This window comes from Dermacentor silvarum, chromosome 7, assembly GCF_013339745.2.
Source record: "Dermacentor silvarum isolate Dsil-2018 chromosome 7, BIME_Dsil_1.4, whole genome shotgun sequence".
NCBI classification, from domain to species: Eukaryota; Metazoa; Arthropoda; class Arachnida; order Ixodida; family Ixodidae; genus Dermacentor; species Dermacentor silvarum.
This window is the reverse complement of record NC_051160.1, coordinates 29,476,308-29,497,176: the sequence shown is the minus strand read 5'-3', so window position 1 is coordinate 29,497,176 and position 20,869 is coordinate 29,476,308. Positions and strand designations below refer to the sequence as shown.

General features: G+C 45.6%; 1 protein-coding gene across 1 annotated transcript in view; it reads left to right on the top strand.

The window, feature by feature from the left end:
- Positions 1–20,869, top strand: part of LOC119457836 (ninein-like protein) — a 486,287-nt gene that overhangs the window by 68,548 nt on the left and 396,870 nt on the right. The window contains 4 exon segments of the mRNA XM_049671015.1: positions 9,771–9,977; positions 15,469–15,611; positions 16,794–16,865; positions 19,150–19,337. Coding sequence (XP_049526972.1) covers positions 9,772–9,977; positions 15,469–15,611; positions 16,794–16,865; positions 19,150–19,337 — 609 coding nt within the window. The 5' untranslated portion in view covers position 9,771.

The following is a 20,869-nucleotide window of genomic DNA, read 5'->3' as shown; positions in this document are numbered from 1 at the left end:
TCGGAGCGCGGTAATTGTCGGGCGAAGAATGCGCCCGCGAGCCTTCCGCGATGCGGGTCCTCTGGGGGGTGCCGCAATATAGATTTTGCGTACACCTAATTGCCCCCCCCCCCCCCCCCCCTCCTCGGACTCTTCAGGGATTAGCTGTGCCAGGAGCGGCGTTACGCTTATCTTTTCCTTACCCCGAGGGCCGGTATTTTTCCCGTTCGCTGCCCCCCGGCCCGCGTTAGATGTCAGACGAAAGGGTGAACGTGTGGTGCTCGCGGAGGAATCACGCTTAGAAATCACGCTTAGACACATACCGGGCGTTTCCGCGACGATTGTATACTGCAGGTCACTTAAATATATACGGGAAATTGTGGACAAAAAAAAAAAAAGGTAATTTTCGCCGACCAAGCTTCGGATAGCAGGTGCGCACGTTGTAACTCTGCGCGCGATAATCGCGAAAGCGATTATTAACAATCTCGAGTGAACGATTTTAAACTAATTGCTATACGGGGCACGTTGGTAAATGCATAATTTTAAGTCAGACAGTATATGGACTCAAAGTGTAGCACTCTACAGCGCGCCTCGCACTGTCATTGCTGCATATAACGAGTCTGCGCGAAGTTGGGTGCGAAAATGCAAATTCTGAACCGCATTGAAAGCCACGTGAGCTTATCGTCTCTCGTCAAACACGCCCGTAAACACACACGCGCATGAACGCGTACATAAACACACGCACGGAGGCGTACATAAACACACACCCACAAACAAAACACACTTGAATTGTCAGTTTCGTTGCAGTTCCTTTGGCCCGGTGGCGGAAGCCACCTGCCCACTGCGTTCCACCCCCGAATTATCTGCGTAGGCGCGTTTACACGCGCCAGTCGTGTGCGACTGGCTCCGGTGATCTCACTGTGGGAGTGTGGGCGTCGAGATGGCAGAACCAACCAACGCTTATTATTTTAATGATAACGACAATAAAATAAAAAGAAAACAGAACGGGCGGCGCTTTTCAGACCTTGAGGAGCGTAATGCGGCGTGTGAAAAAAATAAAAATAAAAGAATCGTGTCTCGAACTTCCTCCGTGCCAGGCAGGGATGCTGGGCTAACTCACGCCCAACGCCTCTGCATTCGAGAAGAGCAGAACGCCGGTGGGTTCGTCCGCCGCTTCTCCGAATAAAAGGAAGGAAGGCGAGGGAGGGGGATTGCCCGCGACCGAAAAATAGAAACTAGGTTTTTGCCGGCTAAGCGCCCGCGCCACGGAAGACAACGCCCGTCCGTCAGCGAAACGGACGGAAAAGAGGTCTGGCGCGCGGCGCGCATCGCCTTTTATGCGCGCGTGGGCTGATGCTGCGGCGGAGGGTTTTTGTTTATTCTGTTCTGCTTGTTGGTTTTTTCCGAAAGTCGCAGACGGTCATGGGCCGAACTGTCGTGCGCAAATATAAGCGGGGGACTCGCCCTGCGAGCTTTGGAGTGTGCATTAGCCCCGTCTATAGAAATGCTGCTCTGGTGATTCATTCTCTTTCTTTCTTTCTTTCTTTCTTTCTTTCTTTCTTTCTTTCTTTCTTTCTTTCTTTCTTTCTTTCTTTCTTTCTTTCTTTCTTTCTTTCTTTCTTTCTTTCTTTCTTTCTTTCACGGCACTTCACCATGCAAGACAGAACAACAAGAAAAGGTGTAGGAGGTGTGAGAATATTTACGATGGACGAATTGTACACCCTCCTGTTTGATTGCGTCCCGGAGTCGAATAGCAGCTATTTGTGATCTCTAATATATTTCGTACTACTAAAACGGGTCACGTATACAGGAAAAGTTTGAGAAGCACCGCTCCATCGTCTGCCTCTGATCGCCCTGCGCGCGCGACCCGGACTGAGTCAGCGAGCTTCGCGGACGGATTAGTAGCGCACAGTGGGCGAGAGCAGCCTTGCGTCCTCCCTTTTCTGGAACCCTTTTGGAACCCTTTTCTGGAACCCTTTTCTGGAACCCTTTTCTGGAACACGAAGCCGCAGCAGCCCTCGTTATGTACTGAGCAGCAGTAACACGAGTCCTGTCGTCTGTCGTCCTGTCGTCTTTCGTCTTTGTGCTGTCGTCTTTCACGTGTCCGTGGTTTTTTGCGCTAATCAAGTAATTAAGTAACACGAGCCCCGTATCATCGCCGCACTGCACTGAGTTTGCCGAGGTGGCGTCATAAGCGTACTGATGTTTTGGGAATCATCGTCAGCATCATCAGCACAATCATAGCATCATCATCATCAGCAGCAGCCTATTTTTGATAATGATGATGATGATATCCAAAGTATCAATACGTATATCAGGCCACCTCCGCAAACTCCGTGCAGCATGTGAGCGCAAAAAAATACAAAAAAAAAAAAAAACACGGAAGAGGACGCGAGACACGTGCATGCAACCGGGTCTTGTCCCTCTAATGTTTCGCGCAAGCGTACATTCGCAATGCTGTACCAACTCGCTATCAAGCTGTACCACCTTGCGCACCGACAGCTGGGCCTCTTTATTTTACCGGTGCTTTGCTGTTACTCTGCATTTGTCATTTTTGAAATCACCCGTTTTGACAAAAGGGCGCGTGCGGCTCGCAACCGTCAAGCGTATAAGGCGTGCGTAAACGCACGCTGCTCACTAATTGCGGTGATTATTCAGGAGAGATGTGTACTGTACTGCATATCGGGGTGGGATCGACCTTGATGTGTTGAACGCTTTGAAAGCAGTTCGGCCGTTCGATTCTGAGCCCATCGCGGTAGCTTAGTGGCGCTATACATATACGTGTGTGACACTTACCACGCATGCGCTATACGTTTGTCTTGTCCTTCCTTTCGTACTTGTCTCTTAGGCGCATTTACGCGCCTGCAATGCTGAACCAGTTCGCCCAACGAGCTGTGTTGACCAGCTTTAGTGGCTGCGGAGTTGCAATGTTTGAGCTCGAGTTCGCCGGTTCGGGCCCCTGCCGCGGCGGCCGCAGTTCGATGGGGTCGATATGCAAAGCGGAGCTCGTGTGCTTAGATTTGCATGTAGGGTAAAGAACCCCAGGTGGTCAAACTTAGTCGGCAGTCCTCCACTGCGGCAATTAAGACTTAGATGGGCTAGTTGAAAAAAAAAAATTATGGGGTTTTACGGGTGGCAAAACCACGATCTGATTACGAGGCACGCCGTTGTGGGGGACTCCGGAATAATTTGGGCCCCCTTTGGCTCTATCAAGGGGCCCTGAACCACTTTTTATCTAAGTGGAGAAGGACATTCGAGGTGAAAGTAGGCTATTTCAGAAATACTTTGGCGCAAAAAAAAGTGCTTCAATGCGTTCAGCAGAAACGGAGTTATTGGCAATCAAACACAGCCTCCGATGTGCTCCCCCTTCCTTCTTCAATGCCTTGCACTGCGAAGGCCACGGCGGAGTGGGGCGAGGCCACAATGCTCCGCCTTCACAACGTCACCGTGGCGCGCAGTTCAAGTTTCCGATTTTGGTGCCTACGCCGCGCTAAACGTAAGCCAAACGCGGTTGTCCTCAGAGAGCCGCTGTGCGCTTAGCCACCGGACTCGTGGCGGCACCCCGCGGCGGCCGCGGTGTAACCAACCGCAGCGACGAATAGCAGTCGCGTATTGGACTGTGCTTTATTGCGCAATAAAGCACACAGAAGAGAGTGAGGATCGTGGCTCTGCTGAAACGAGGGCGTTTGAGAGAAAGGTGACTTCGCGCTCCGGCTTGCGAGCCCCACGCACCGCGTACGACAGCACAACTTGGCTGAGACGTTCACAGCAGCGTACGCTACCCGCGGACTATGTTATTTCACCAAGCCCGAGGGGTGGTTCAGGGCCCCTTTAACGCGCACCTAAAATCTAAGTACACGGATTCTTTCGCATTTCGCCCCCATCGAAATGCGGCCGCCGTGGCCGGGATTCGATCCCGCGACCTCGTGCTTAGCAAGCCCAACGCCATAGCCACTGAGCAACCACGGCGGCTTAGATGGGCTATTTGGTTGCTGGCTTGATGAAACATGGTTAAATCGGCGTGTGTATAAGGACGGGACAAACAACGAACGCACGGTGGACAACCGCCTATTGTTGGCGATTGTCCTTCGTGCATTCTTTCTCAGTCCCGTCCTTACGCGCGCCGATTTAATCATGCTCCACCACGGCGTTCCTCGTTCCTCTACTACGGCGTTCATCGGATCCTGGTTTTGGCGCTTAAAAAAACTCCAGAATTTAACTTCGATTCTGAAGCCAAGTATATGTGGCGACAAAGGACGACGACCAGCTTTGGTAACGTATAAAGAGGCGAACTGGAACAGCAGCTATCGGCTGTTAGGACAAATGTAAGAATAAAAATGGGGAAGGCGTTGGTTTGGAAAGGGGCAGTTGTTGTTCGACCACGTGGGTGTGCACAGGTTTCTTTAAAGGGGACCCCCCGTTGTGTTGGGCGGCGACTTCACGGCGCTGCGCCTTCTTTCTGCGGGCTTTGCAGACCCAAGTTGTCGCCAGTTTTGTGTGGGCGCGCGGGCGTTCCTCCGCTCAGCGGTGTTTAGTATGTGACGACGACGGCGATGATGTAATGACAGTGATGGATGATGGTTTGTTTTCTTTCTTGTTCATTTGTCTCTTCTTTTGTCCCAGTGACCCACTCGTCCGTTCGTTCGTTTGTTCACTCGTTGGTTTATTCTTTCGTGTATATACCCTACCCCGATGCTCTCCACGAATGTTCCATCTGCTGAAGCTGCCGTTTCCATTATGTACCGACACTGCACCGCTCTTTTTCGTCCCGTTCGTTCTTTCTTTTCACTTTTCTTTCTTTTTGTGTTCTATCATTTTCGATGCCTTAATGCTGCCACGCCAGTCTGGTCCTCTCTCCGTCTCCACGACGTGTACTTTTCTTTCTTTCTTTCTTTCTTTCTTTCTTTCTTTCTTTCTTTCTTTCTTTCTTTCTTTCTTTCTTTCTTTCTTTCTTTCTTTCTTTCTTTCTTTCTTTCTTTCTTTCTTTGAACCGTCCACTCCGGTGGTCGCTCGCTCGCTCGAAAACGTTCGCACTCGCGTGCGTGGCGTTGCGTGTTTGCGGCGCGGTTTATTCGTTCGTTTAAAATAATGAAGACCACCACCGCGGCGTGCCCTTCGAGCGAGTGCGTCTTGCCTTAATGTATTAAAAGAGCGGCGGCAATGTAAACACGAACGGCTGTGGCCAAATGGAGCACGAAAGAGGAAACAACAACAACAAGAAATAAAGTGCAGAAGTTGCTGCTCTGCCCAGCCGGAACACGAAAGCATAACACGAACGCCAAACATATATCGTCTGTCACGCACACTCACTGAGACACGGGATGACTGTGCGCATCGAATATGGCACGCTATTCATGTTTTTATTTATATCGTATTCTATTCATGCGAGATATTTTTTCTTCCTTTTTTTGACTTCCTTCTTTTTTCATTCTTGTCTCCCCCCCCCTTCTCATTTCTTAGTAGATGGGGTTTTATTCTTGATGTTTGCGTGATATAGCCGGCCCTTTGGTTGCAGTTTTTCCCATGATTGCGTCGTTTAATAAACAACAAACACGAGTTGGGCTAAATGCGCACTAAGTCAGAAAAGATAAGGTAACAACGAAGATGTGGGTGCAATGCGCATGGACTTACCCAAGATAAATGGAACTTTTTCGTGGAAGCTGACCAGCGCGAACTATATAATTTTTGTCGCGTCCACCTTGTTTACTTCTTCAAACGTAAGACCGGGGGGCCGTCCTACATGCTTAAAGGTTCATTCATTCATTCACTCACGCACACAAGAGAAAGAAAAAAAAAATCACCCTCGAAGTTGCACTGGAAGCGGGACCATTATTGGCCCTATGCTGGCGCCCAAGGTTTGTCGAATGCAGAACCAGTATTACGTCAAATTAGGGCAAGATTGGCACCGATTTCTGTGCTGCTAGGGGCAGCACAGAAATCTTTGAAAGGAGGTCATCATGTTCCGGATGATATCGAACAGCTGTGTCGAGTCGATAGGCGTAACTTCGACAACAAAATGCGTTTCGCTAATCTTGATGACCATACACGAGGATGACGACGACACAGTGATATGTTGATTGAAAGTGCACGATTTGCGTGTTTTGAGTCTGGAAACAGGAATCTTGATACTTATTTGTTTGTTTATTGCATACTGCGCACACATGGTCCAGGCAGGGAGGACAACATTTACATACAGTGGAAACAAGCTGAACACGTAAAAATGATACACCAATGAAGAACACAAAATTAATATTACGAAATACGGTGTTGTAACGCCTTCGGTGACTAGTGGGATTTTTTCGATAACCGCGAGTATAATAGCGACGGTTCCAGGGATAATTTGTTAGTATGAAGCAGCTTTAGAAATTCGTGTTTGTTTGTTTCATTCTTCTAAGCCGGAGCTGTTCAATGCCATGCAACGATTTCTATCAGTTCGGTTGGGAGAATCAGATCCTGAAGGTTGGTCCTATATAAGTCCACCAGCTTTTCTCCGGATTCGTTCTCAATGCTCTGGCTGTCCCGATGACTCCGTTATAACGAAGGCCTTGCTGCATGTAAAAAAAAAAAAGAAGAAAAAGAAAAAAAAAGGAAAAGAAAAGATAGAAATAAGAGTACGTGGTCTGTACGCCGAAAGAAACGGTATTCGGGGCAGGAGCCGGTCGTAGGCACCCTTTGTGTGACGACGCCTGCATGTAGGCGACCGCGCGGTGATGATGGAACCATTGTCCAGTTTGAGTAGAGCTCGGTTAGGCGCCGGGCGTATCGTTCTCACAGTCACATTACCCTGGCGTGGAGCGACGGTGCAGTGGCAACCCAGATCCGAGAGGGACCCAACTTGGACACGCGTATTGCTTCATTTCGCGCGCGCTCTCTCTCTCTCCTCCATCTGCGCTCGGGCTGTCGACCTCGACGGAACAATTACGGCATCGTCGCCTCGTCGTTGTACGTGCCCCGGCTTCGTTCATTCGAGGAACTCTACAGTAGTACTTGTCATCTCTGCGTCGTCGTTTGACCTGCAGACGTCCTTTAGTAGGCCTGTAGGCCTCCTTTGTAGACCTGGAGGCGCACACACGCACGCACGCACATAACAAATAACAATAATAAAAGACAGAGAGCAAGACAAAGGAAGGCAAAAGATAAACCAAAGGTGAGAACAACTGAGAATAATACGAGCGCACAAACAAAATAATATAAAAGGAAATTTATGAAAAGGACAGTTCTTGTACTACAGAACGCAATGCAAGTTAGATAGAAAAGAGAGAGTGAGAGAGAGGAGAAGAGGGCTTGAACGTATGTGCGAAACTATGATCCAAAGCTCGGAAAAAAAAAGAACAGTACACTGAGTTGTGAAAATTATCAAGATCAAGAAAGTAAGTGCTGTAAAACCTCTTCGTATACGTATTGCAGTTTACGATGGTATACGACATCCTGTGGTGGTTTGTTGGGCCGTGAAGCATCCGAAACGTTACCGCGTTTCCTGCGGCACCAGTCGAAAGAAGCAGAACCACTATGTACGTCCTAAATTGTGCTGCTGCCGGCACCTTTACGCCACCAGTGGCGTTGTTGACGTTTACGCCTCCGTTATCCCCGTATTTTGCGAATGATGATACGTTATACGAACAAGGTAATTTCTCTCAAATTTCCTAAAGTCCCTTTGTTGCGCGTACAAGGCGACGCTCATAGTATTCTTCGCGTCGAACAATTAAAGACCTCGCACTTTGCCAAACGTCAAGGAGTTTAAAGTTTGCGCCCACACGCTCGCTTAACCCCTTCGAAAGCATAGTGATCTTAGGCGCCATCATAATTAATATTCACGTCGGGTGACGGCGATGAATCAGACGGTGACACATCTGCGAGTCGCAAAGATAGCTCTTTATCTTGATCTTTATCTTATCCAAATATTGTGCCGAGAAAATCAAGTAACATCGGAGGCAATTCGATAGCGGCGAGCACACTCTCAAGTCTTCGGAATCTGATCTGCGGATAAGACGCGTCGGCTGGTAATCGCACACGTTCTACAATGTACACACCTTGTTCTAGAATGTACAACCACTGTTCCCTTCGAGAAGGCAATCTGATTATAGACAAAGGTTCTTTCGCTTTAGAATCGGCGAGAACATGGGAGAAAGTTACAATACGAGAACCCGTGTCTTGCGCCGAGCGAGAGCTTTATTGTAACAGCGGCTGTAGCCGGTTAAAAGCTGTCGACGGAAAAAAACATGAACAATTTATACGCGTGTACATATCACCGCTTTTTTGTCTTCGATTCGCGGTAGTTCGCCTTGCTCGGCATTAGCCTGCGTTATCATTATGAATCGTTCCTGCCAATTCTATATGGCAGCAGTAACTCTGCCTCGATGCTTTCTGGGATGAGAACACTTTTTTGCTAGCTCGACTGCGGTTAATGTGGTGCGAAAGACGCCGAAAAATATAGTTATCCGCGTGACAAAATGATCGTGCAGAAGTTCCATTTTGCTCTCACTGTCTCTGCTTGAGGGCTTCACCTTACAATACGTAACGCCGCAGTGAAGCCAGCTTCGCCGGGGGTAATGTTCACGGGTTAATTAAATATGTTGCTTGCTTACATTGCGAACTTGTGTAAAGTGCGGAATATTTCGGGAAGTCGACTACGTGACGTCACGCGTGGGAAATGGAAGGCATTGATGGAAATAATTACACTTGAACAATGAACTTGATGATTTAATTACCGAAAACTCGTGCGCAGTCCTTTTCGCAAAGCGAAGCTGTCTGTGCTGATAAAACAAATGTGTGTTGTTAGCAACTATGTGTAATGACTTGCGCGTATTTCTGCGTTTCTCTTGATCACTTAATGAATGATTAAATCAAAATTTTATTTGTTGCTTAATACAGCAAGTTGTTTAGTTAATGGCAAATGTGACTGTGATAATGGCAAATGAGACCGCACTGAGGTAAATGTTGACCTTTCTCGAAAACAAAGAAAGAAAGAAAAAAAGGAAATCTTAAGCCTTTCTTTAAGTTCGACCTTTGCATCAGCAAGTGTGAGGAAGTTGGTTATTTGGTTGTATATCCTTTTCTTTCTTCTTTTTTGCGCTAAGTGCTACACTGCTTTAATTTCTGTCTTTTGTGCGTCACTGGTGCATCTGTTGTACTTGAAATGTAAGATCAGCTTTTAAAAGGACACTAAGTATAGAAACAGTAAATAGTTTGAGGGCGGTGAGTACTTATTCAAAAACATCATCTGGGTTTACTCCGGAAAAGAAAACAAGAACGAAAAGACTAATGATTAGTAAAGGTAGTAATGACGGCCAAATCTCTCTGTCGGTGATGCTGGAATCGGCGGCTATCCCTCATCATAAAGCCACCGATTCCTCGATATTGACATCACCGACGCAGTGTGTCCACTTACAGTAAAAATTGCCGCATTTCGCGTTCCCCGCATGACAGAGTATCAGTATATCTTAATGAGGCGCCAAAGAAAGATAAAACAAATCAGTTTCAACTAACGAAGTAATCTTATAGAAGCGCGGATGCGCAGAAGCTTGGGCGACTTCGTACGACTTCATGTCCGGTCTTTCCTTTACCTGTGTCTATGTTTTTTCTCGTTGTGCAGCTACATTATCAGAACGAAGTAATCTTTCAAAACTATTGATGCCGAAAGTGTCCAGCATTTCATGATCAGATTTAGTATCAAGTTAAAATAGCTTGTATAGCAGAGTTTCTATACTTCTCAAATACGTGTCGGTGCAGCCAGTGCTGCTTAATGCATATGCCTTATCGTGTCGCTTGTTTTTTTTTCTTCTCTGTTTCAGCATGGAAGAGGAGCAGGATGCCGGCGTGGCCCAGCTCTGGGAGGTGTTCGACGCCTGCGACACCGAGCGGACGGGACGCCTGGATGCCCGGGGCCTGCAGCTGCTCTGCCACAGGCTTCAGCTGGCCAACAGGGCGCCCGCCCTGGTCCACCACCTCCTGGGCCGGCGGCAGGAGGGCGGCGACGGTCGACCCTGCCGCCACGGTTGGTGCCGCCATTGCCAATAGTCTCGCTACATCATCATCATCATCATCATCATCATCATCAGCCTATATTTATGTCCACTGCAGGACGAAGGCCTCTCCCTGCGATCTCCAATTACCCCTGTCTTGCGCTAGCGTATTCCAACTTGCGCCTGCGAATTTCCTAACCTCATCATCCCACCTGACTTTCTGCCGTCCTCGACTGCGCTTCCCTTCTCTTGGTATCCATTCTGTAACCCTAATGGTCCACCTGTTATCCATCCTACGCATTACATGGCCTGCCCAGCTCCATTTCTTCCACTTAATGTCAACTAGAATATCGTCTACCCCCGTTTGTTCTCTGATCCACACCGCTCTCTTCCTGTCTCTTAACGTTACTCCTAAGATTTTTCGTTCCATCGCTCTTTGTGCGGTCCTTAACTTGTTCTCGAGCTTCTTTGTTAACCTCCAAGTTTCTGCCCCATATGTTAGCACCGGTAGAATGCAATGATTGTACACTTTTCTTTTCAACGACAGTGGTAAGCTCCCAGTCAGGATTTGGCAATGCCTGCCGTATGCACTCCAACCCAATTTTATTCTTCTGTAAATTTCTTTCTCATGATCAGGGTCCCCTGTGAGTAGTTTACCTAGATAAACATATTCCTTTACAGGACTCTAGAGGCTGACTGGCGATCCTGAATTCTTGTTCCCTTGCCAGGCTATTGAACATTATCTTTGTCTTCTGCATATTCATCTTCAACCCAATTCTTGCACTTTCTCGATGAAGGTCCTCAATCATTTGTTGTAATTCCTCTCCATTGTTGCTCAATAGGACAATGTCATCTGCAAACCGAAGGTTGCTGAGATATTCGCCGTCGATCCTCACTCCTAATCCTTCCCAGTCTAAGAGCTTGAATACTTCTTCTAAGCATGCAGTGAATAGCATTGGAGAGATTGTGTCTCCTTGCCTGACCCCTTTCGTGATAGGTATCTTTCTACTTTTCTTGTGGAGAACCAAGGTAGCTGTGGAATCCTTGTAGATATTTGATAAGATATTCACGTATGCCTCCTCTACTCCTTGATTACGCAATGCCTCTATGACTGCTGGTATCTCTACTGAATCGAATGCCTTTTCATAATCTATGAAAGCCATATAGAGAGGTCGATTGTACTCCGCAGATTTCTCGATTACCTGATTGATGGCATGGATATGGTCCATCGTAGAATATCCTTTCCTGAAGCCAGCCTGTTCTCTTGGTTGACTGAAGTCAAGTGTTGTCCTGATTCTATTGGAAATTATCTTGGTGAATATTTTATACAATACTGAAAGCAAGCTAATGGGTCTGTAATTCTTCAGTTCTTTAACGTCTCCCTTCTTATGGATAAGTATAATGTTGGCGTTCTTCCAGCTCTCTGGTACACTTGAAGTTGTGAGGCATTTCGTATAAAGGGCCGCAAGCTTTCAAGCATGATATCTCCTCCATCTTTGATTAAATCTACTGTTATTCCATCTTCTCCAGGCGCTTTTCCCCTGGTCATGTCTTTCAAGGCCCTTCTAACTTCATCGCTAGTTATAGAAGGAGCTTCTGTATCCGGTTCATCACTATTTCGAATGAAAGTAGCTTGGCTGTTTTGGCTACTGTACAGGTCAGTATAGAATTCTTCTGCTGCTTTTACTATGTCATCGAAATTGCTGATGATATTACCATGCTTATCTTTCAGTGCATACATCTTGCCTTGTCCTATGCCTAGTTTTCTTCTTACTGATTTCATGCTGCGTCCATATTTTACGGCTTCCTCAATTTTTCCCACGTTATAATTTCGAATATCCCTTACTTTCTTCTTGTTGATCAGTTTTGACAGTTCAGCGAATTCTATCTGATCTCTTGAGTTGGACACTTTCATGTTTTGTCGTTTCTTTATTAGGTCCTTTGTTTCTTGGGAGAGCTTCCCTACAGGTTGCTTTGGTGCCTTACCTCCCACTTCAATTGCTGCTTCTGAGATCAGCCTAGTTACGGTTTCATTCATTAGCTCTATGTTATCTTCATCTTCCTGTTCTAAAGCTGCATATTTGTTGGCGAGCACCAGCCTGAATTGGTCTGCTTTCACCCTTACTGCATCTAGGTTGGCCTGTTTCCTCTTGACTAATTTCACTCTTTCTCTCTTCAAATTGAGAGAAATCCTAGACCTCACTAACCTATGGTCACTGCACTTTACCTTACCTAACACTTCTACATTCTGCACTATGCTTGGATCGGCAGAGAGTATGAAATCTATTTCATTCCTTGTTTCTCCATTAGGGCTTTTCCAGTCTCGCTACAACGTGTCTAAAAAAAAAGAGTGGTACAGTCGATTGCGTGCATAACGAACCCGGAGAACGCGAATTATTTTTCTGTATCGAGAACGCGACATTTACTGTACCCATAATAATGTTATATCCTCTAACGAGCTGTATACATTGGATGTGCTGGGTGTCCCAGCTATCATGCATCGCGTTTTTGAAAAATACGGGTAACAAGGTGCGTATTGCTCACAGTCGACTATAGAGCAGCCGCCGGTGATATGCTTGTTAATGCTATTCAATTAATTAATTCAAATTAGCAATTTTTTATTACTGTGTGAATACCGCGTGCTGTCTATGAAGAACGTGTAGGAAATTGAAAGAAACTTAAAGCTGGCATGTTTTCATCCAGGTGCCGTCTGCCCCTTCTCAAACTCTCGCTCCCTGTTTCCTGGTAGAAACAAATAAAATAAATGCAGGGAAAAGCCCGCTCGTTCTACCCGTTTACTTTTTCCGACAGATAAAGAAAGCCCGCGAGAAATGAGGGATATCACGTGACTAACCGTCCGCCCGCATCAAAAAGCAGCGCCCTCAAAAAGCTCCATAGCAGTTAGTGGCAGGGTGGCGCTTCATCTGGCGCGCCCCGCCCGTGACAGCGCGGCGCGACAGATCGCTCAATACTCCCGTGGAGCTTCTTTCAAGGCACTGCTTTTTGACGTGGGCGGACGGTTAGTCACGTGATATCCTTCATTCCTCGCGGGCTTTCTTTATCTGCCGGAAAAAGTAAACGGGCAGAAAGTACCTGGCTGAAACATGTCGGTTCTAAGTTTCTTTCAGTTTTCTAGAAATTCATCATTCACAGCATGCCTTTCAGAGCAGCAATTAGATCAATTATTAATTGCAATTGCCACGATGTTATCGCCCTTGGACTTTATACGGAACATCACGGTGACACCGACGACGACGGCAGAAAAATGTGCCTGGAGTGTCCATATATTTGCTATCGTAATAAAAAGTGTCTAAATATTGCGTACATATTTAACCTAACAACAGTATTTTTTGTAATGCTCTCATTTATCTTTAAAGGAAACGACACAGTAGAGCACATATACAAAGGGGCATTTATTGCTCTTTTTATACAACAATGCCAGCTAAGCTAAAGCTGGAGGAATGCACTTCCTCTCGAGCCCGAGCTATCCACGCCTTCAGATGGCGTCAGCGTAGGAGCGCCTGCTCGATCTCGTGTGTTAGTTGCGTAACTGCGACACCGGCTGCCGCTGTCGCTTGTGTATCATGCGGGGAATTAAGCCGTATTGTAGGACACACTAAAGCCATGCGTTAAATACGAGCGTCGGTGGACACAAGAGAGTCGAGCGTCCCCACAACCTCATAATCTGCTCTGCTTGCCTGCACTCTGCCCCCCTTTCTTTATTGCGAGAACAATTATATAGACACCCCCGGCGCATTTCTGCCGTCGCCGTGATGTTCCGCATAAAGTCCAAGTGCGATAACATTGTGGCCGCGTGCTGTATGCGGCGAGTGAAGGCGTGCGAGGTAGTGGCTCGATCTCGCGCGCGCAGGGGAGGAAGGCGGGGAAGAAGCGCACAAGGCACCGAAGGGAAGGGGAGGGGGGTTCTGCTCCGACGGCGGCTGTGTATGGCGCGGCTGAGCGCGGCCCTATCTTGACAGCCATCTGCAATGGGTACAGTCTAGGCGCGCCGAGGGCTGTTCACTTCGTGTGCGCTGTGTTCTCGCCGCTTAGTTCGCGTTGAAGCGACAGGCAGCGCCAAGGGCAATTCGCTCGCTGCCGCTCATGGTCGCTGGATAAAAAAAAAAAAAAAAAAAATCCAGCGGCCTTGTTGCCGCTCTTCCTTACGCCAGCGTTTTGACTGCAAGTGTCCGCGGTCATCCATTGAGATGGGCTCACGTTTGACTGTGCTCGCGCGGTACCATGCTCGTTAATTTAGTTAGTAAGCAAATGTTGACAAGTTCATACGGCCTATAAAGCTACTATATAATTTACTGTCGCAATTGATGCTTCACCTTTCGGGAAAAACTGCAACTTTTTTCATGAAGCTGCGGCCTCTGTGTTTCCATGCTTGTGATGATCCCTTCTGTCACATATAAAAGGCAGCTCTTCCCTAAAGCTAAAATTTTAGATTTATGCAATTGGCCACCTTCAAAGACCTTCTTGCCATATTAAGCATGTGAAACAGTTGAACACCACATTAAGCCTGTGAAACCCCTATGTCTCAACAACCTCTCTGCCAAGTATACTCTCATGTGATCACATGGTTTTCCATGAGGAATCTCTATGACATAATCGCATGGAGGTATTGCATGGAGTTTATGTGGCACATAGTTTTTAAAAATAGGTTGTGTATGTTGAACTCCTATTCATCGACCAAAATGACAACTTAAAAATGCAAGGTGCAGTTATTTGCATGGTTTTTGCAAGACACTCCTTCTGCGGGGCTGGTGGCTGTATAAGGGGTTGGGGGGATCCCTACAAGAATTAAAAAGTAATTTAAAAGGTAGCAAGAAAATTGATGCCAAAGCTGTATTAAAGACATACCAATATGAAAATGTTCTAGCATGTTCTGTTGGTGTAACCAGATTAATAACCTAATGCTACCTGCTGCCACTTAGCATCTGCAGGAGCCAGCAAAAACCAACTATATAATGAGTGAGGAACTGGTGCATAAACCAGACCAATTGGTCAGCTATGCTTACCTTGCCATTTGAAGATTGAGGGCGGTACTTGTGCCAATGTTTCCCTTAAGATGAGCAATTCATTCAGGAACTTTGGCCTCGTTAATCGTTTTGGTCCATTTCAACATCTATCATGCCTTGATGCCTTTGCTTATTTGGTGTTCCCCATTACCATAAGATAATGAATGTTTTCCAAGTGGCAGTTGCATTTAGCGTTCTTTATCTGTATGAGGATGATATGTTGCTAAACTGGAAATGTCTCATTGACATTCGTGTCTCTCTTGCACAGTTAGATTGTGAAATTCCTCTGGCCTGAGAAGCCGGAGAGTATGAACGAACCAAATCCGGTGATTGTTTGGCTTGAATTGAGCAGTTTCTAAGTGCAGTGAAATAAATAATGGACCTGCCTTTTTGTTTGGATTAACCAGAACTTTCAATGATCAGAGTTTGAGTATTCCCGAGTGCAAGTTTTGATTGCAGGTTGTCAAATGAAGTGTGCACTGTTTGGTTTTCTTGTAGGTCAGCTTTGAGGAGTTCAAGGAAGGCTTCATATCGATCCTTACTGAAGCGGAAGATGAACCGCCTCCTAGTGAACTGGTCACAAGTGATGTTCCTGGTGCTTCTAATGAAGCTGGAGAGAGTCAAGAGGCTTCTGGTTCCAAAAAAGGTGTGCACAAATAATTACTGTTGTATGCATGCCTTTAATTATACACTGGGGTTTCTCAACCATTCAAACATGACATTTAATAAGCAGTAATTTCACTGTTCCACATTTATGACATCTCAAGTCGTCCTATAGTACAAACCAGTCAAAAGTAGTGCTGTTTTGCAATATCTGTATATTCACCTGGAGAAACTTCAGTTTGGTTATTTATGAAGTGGTATTGCCAACAACATTTTAGCACTAGAGAAGGTGAGAATAAAATAAAGTCAGGTAGCAGACATGTCGTCAGTGAGAATCAGTGGAATATATATACTAGGCATCTCTTCAGAAATTAATATAGGAAATTTCTCGGGACATCCTTTTAAGGTGTGTCAAGCATCGCTATTAAATGAAAATAACAAATCCACCTGCATCATGACCTTTATTACAAAATTATTAGCTTTTGTGGTATTCTGTAACCATATGATTCCAATGAAAGATGGGATAGATGTGTAGGAGTTCAGGGCATACAAGTTATTTAATATGAAAGTGCTGGTAAATTGCACTTTACTTCGAACTGTTCTTATTTAAAAAACCCGTATGACCCATGTTCTCCATATCCAATAATCCCATTGGATCATTTGGGATTTCATAGGAAAATATGTGATTTTGTATGATCATGCGGGATTAGATTGTTGGAGATCTTATGAAAACCTGCATGATGATCCCACAATGTCATATAAGGTTGTTGGATTTGGTGGTTTACAGGGCCATGTGGTATTTCTTCTAATTTTAATCGGGATGTTAAAGCTGACACGACACTTGAAGCTTAAACCTGTGAGAATAGAAAGGCATAATTCAGGTTACAAATACTACTGCACTGTAACTTTGAGGATGAAATGATTTTATCGTTAATTAACACAGTACTTGCTTATTTGTTTGTGATAGTTTAACCACTATACCGTTGCTGGCAGTCGCTCTGTGTGTAATTTATAACAAAAGGAATAGTTGACATCTTGAGAGTTGTACGAGTTCCTTTATAGTACGTAGCTTGGATGTGAACGAACCTGTACGGGTTTCCTTTGTAGCTTTGGCTTCTATAAGGTGGATATGTTGGGTGTCTTCTTTTACGAAACATCCTGCACCCCGTGGATTTGTGCAGGTATATCCTTTGTTACATCCTGATTATCTGTTGCCACCTTACAGCTGCTGTGCTTGCCAGAAAAGCGCCATCTCGGACTGGCCACAAGGGTGCCACTAAGCACTGCCCTGCCGGCTGTGAGGCTTTGTGTAAACCTGTTACTTCAGATGCACTTAGCACGCCTGCCACCTAGTTTAGCACTTTGATACACGTTCACAGGCATTCCTTTCTTTGCTTCAGAGAGTAGCTCATACTAGCTTTAGGCAACCTTGCTTTTGTCATTGTAGGTTTGTAGTCACTGAAGTCTTTAGGGTAGCTATGCACATTAGCTCGCAGTGTCAAAGTAGGACTGCTGAGATGTTGTTGCAGTTGCATGCGTTTTTTTTTTTTTTGGTTTTTATATGTATGCATCAGCCTGAATTCACTTCGCTTGCATGAAGGACACACAATTGTAGGTAGACAGTCACCTGGTGAAGCGTTTGTGTGAAATAGCACCACTCAATTTATTGCCCTAGTTCCCGTTTTGAGGGTATTATTACTCAAGTGTTAGAATTACACGGATGATCGAAGATACCGTATTTTCTCGAGTGCAGGCTGCCTCTGGATATAACCTGCACCCTCAATTACAACTCTCGAAAAGAAAAGAAAAAGAAAATTATACAAATGGGCCGTATCCAACGATGCTCTATTGTTGTTAAAAAGCAAACCTGAAGCAATTTTTGGCACAAAGCGAAGCTCCAGAAACAATTTTCTTTTGTATGGTGTTCATTCATCCGCAGTTTTGCAGCTGCTCTGTGTTGAAGCACAGCGCAGCTTCACGGCAACACCTGTTGCATTGCAGCGAAGCTGTAGTTAAAGGCACTTTTTTGTGTAACTTGCAGCCAGTTATTGGCTTATATTTCTTTACTATTTTCGTGTGGGCTATGCGTGCGAACATATGGTCATAGCTGTGTTACTCTCACATGCAATGGGCTGCTTTTTATGAAGCCTGGCAAAGTGTTAATGGCAGTAATGTCATATGAAGCCTGTTCCTGTCCACAGCTGCACAGGCACAAAAAAGGACAAAAAAAGATAAAAGCTGTTATTACTGGTATTTAACTGACCAATGTTTATTGAATGACCTGTGCAGAGCAGCGCAAGTGCCAGTGAAAGAATGCGGTATGTGTATTTGGGAACATTATAATGTAACTTGTATGGTACTTTGATGACACCTAGTGACATAGTGGTGACTAGGAACAGTGTGTAAGTTGGGTTCTGCTTTTAATGAAGACGGGCAGATCGCCTACCAATGTGGTAAGCGAATAAATGTAATTGCATGGTTCAATATAGATTCAAGAGCATTTATGAGGTATATCTGTTGAGTGTTTCAGCATTTTTACGCATAAGCCTAATAAGAGGTTCTATGCTAGTAGCTTCAGCTGTTTGGTAATAGGGGAGGGTTTTGTATAAACATTTTCCTAAAATTCTAAAGTTTTTGTTAGTGGATGAGGTGATGCAGGCCATACACGAACCTCATTTGCTGTAATGAGAGGCAGTTATATATACTATCTATTTTAAGGAGTAAAGTCCCTCAATATGCTCATTAGTGATGATCTGGGGGAACAGGGCTATCAGTAACAGGAAATTGCAATTGGCATGTGGCTGGTAGGATATGAGACCAATAACCAACAGCTACAACAATTATGAAGATTGTTTAGCAATAAATTTATTAGAATAGAAAACTGGGCAAGTGGGTAAATGTTTGTGGTGGTTTCACAGTGCTATACTGATGAAGACAGAAAACATGAACATGCATGTCCTGTTTTTAGAGGGAAGCTTTCCTTTGCTCTTCCCCCTACTTCTTTGCTTGGACGGGTGTCTGGCCATGTAAACTAGGCCGATCACAGAGAGAGTGTAATCATAGGTGGCAACTTAATGTACCAGTCCAGACACCAATGCACAATATGTGCGCATTGTGTGCACAATATGTGCACAACAATGCACATTGACCAGTAGAGTTAACCAATAAGTGGAACCCTAGCATCTGCACTCAGTAGTCTACCAAGAAGGTATCACTTGATTTTGACCATTCATCCTCCAACAGTTACTGCCCAATTTTTTTTTTGTATTCTGTCGGCGTTTGGGTAGCGTTGCCGTACCACCCAGATTGTAGAACTTGTTACTGACTGGTTAGTAAGAGGACCCTTCTATTGCATTGATCAGCGTCTGTGAGCAACGGTCCTCCCTTTTCCCCTCCCCTTACGAAGTGTTCCTCCTCAGGGGTGGTATGGCCCGAATTTGTGACCCTTGCCATTGAAAGTGCAGTATGGCATCCTCTAGTACACTGTACACAGGGAGCTCTGCCGAGGCAGAAAAGCAGAGTTGAGTGATGTGCACTGATGTTCAGGCCCAGGTTTTCATTATCACCCTTTGACTTTGCAGATCGAGAGGTGTCCCCAAAGTACGTCCTGGGTGAAAAGAAGTACGGCCGAAGGTCGAGACCTGTTTCGCAAGCCGATGTCGACGTGGAGATTTCTTCCGACGAGGACTTTAGTGCTGACGAGGTCCTTGGCCCCACCATGGCGGAGACTGCTGGGAACGGGGCACCGAAAGCTGACCCCAGTGTAAGGGTAAAGCTAACCATTGTCTGTAGTGGTATGGTGGCGCTGGACAGTGTTGCTTGACTTGTAGTGCACAAGTGAGAGAGAGAGAACAACTTTTTTGAGAATGCCAGCAGAATCGATTATGCAGAGAGGACGAGCTTTCATCGCGACGTGGCCACTACGTCAGTATCGTGCGTTATGCTCCTTGAGGTCTTGCTCCCTCGCTACTTCTGTAGGTCGGAGTAAAAAGAAAAAAAAAAGAAACAAACAAAAGGCACGAGACAAACACAAGTGCTAACTTCCAACTGACTTTTATTATAGAGTAAATGCTATTTATACATAGGGATACAATATCAGTAAGCAACACAAAAGATTAAGCAAACAGAGCATGACCACCATGTCAGAAACATGTAGAAACATGTACACCCGTGAGCAAAAGTATATGGACCAGGGGTTGCACGATAAAGCCGATTTTTTAAACTGCCTGCGAAAGCAACTTGAAATTGAGGTCTGCAGTCCAAACGTGGCATTGCGAACTTTGCAGCTGTACTCGTCAATTTCAGTTTATGCGTGTTAATTACGAAGAAATTGGTTTTTTTTCGGCGACCCAGTGGTCCATAGACTTTTGCTCACGGGTGTACACACTGAAAAAGCGAAGCACAAGCACTTATTTAGTGTTTCTTTCAGCGTTTGTACATACAGGTGCACTGCTTCTACAACAACAATGGCCAGCCAACTTGCCCAGCAATATCTTCTAACAAATTACTTGCTTGATAAAGCAATAGATGATATACTCACACCCTCGCACGCTCATGCTGTCCATTTTGTGATAGCAACTATATGGACGCTTAAGGTGCACTCGTGTCATCGGTGCTGTCATGCTGTCACATTATTGGGGGTGCATGCGTGGCCCATGTGCGGCAGTGCTGGGCCAATGTAATGCTAACAGTTCCTAGTGACGACCTGATGTGCTAATTCCAACATTGCCAAGTGCTGGGCCAATGTGGGACCAATGCTGTCTGGTGGAATGTCAATGTAGTACCTACGTTGTCCTCCGTAGGGCCATGAAAAGGGCCAGCATTGTTCAATTTAGGGTCATTGTGTGCCAACATCTTCATTGGCTCTGTTTGCTGTGATGCTACAAGCCAATTCAGATTTCATCTCATTTCATTGTGGGGCCAAAATTAGTGTATTTTCTCTTGAACTTTTCCGTCAATGTCCGTGGTGTCGACAGTACCTTGGCTGTGTAATTCTGAACTCTCTTCCTCTGTTGATTTGTGTAAACATTCCAGTCTGTTACCACTATTTGTGATGTTTTGAATGCCGAATTTCATCATCTTAAATGCCAACTGCTGCAATATCTTGCATTGTGTAAGAAATATTTATGCAGCGGTGTATCCGTAGGGTAGGCCCAGTGCGAAATTATGTGTGCAAAATGGAAACGAGTTACTCGCTAACGACTCGCACTAACTTGTTTTACGTATGGAAACTGGAAAAGCGCCACCATTTACAGTACACATGAAGAGGTGTAGAATGCAGACGGTTGGCCAACCAAAACT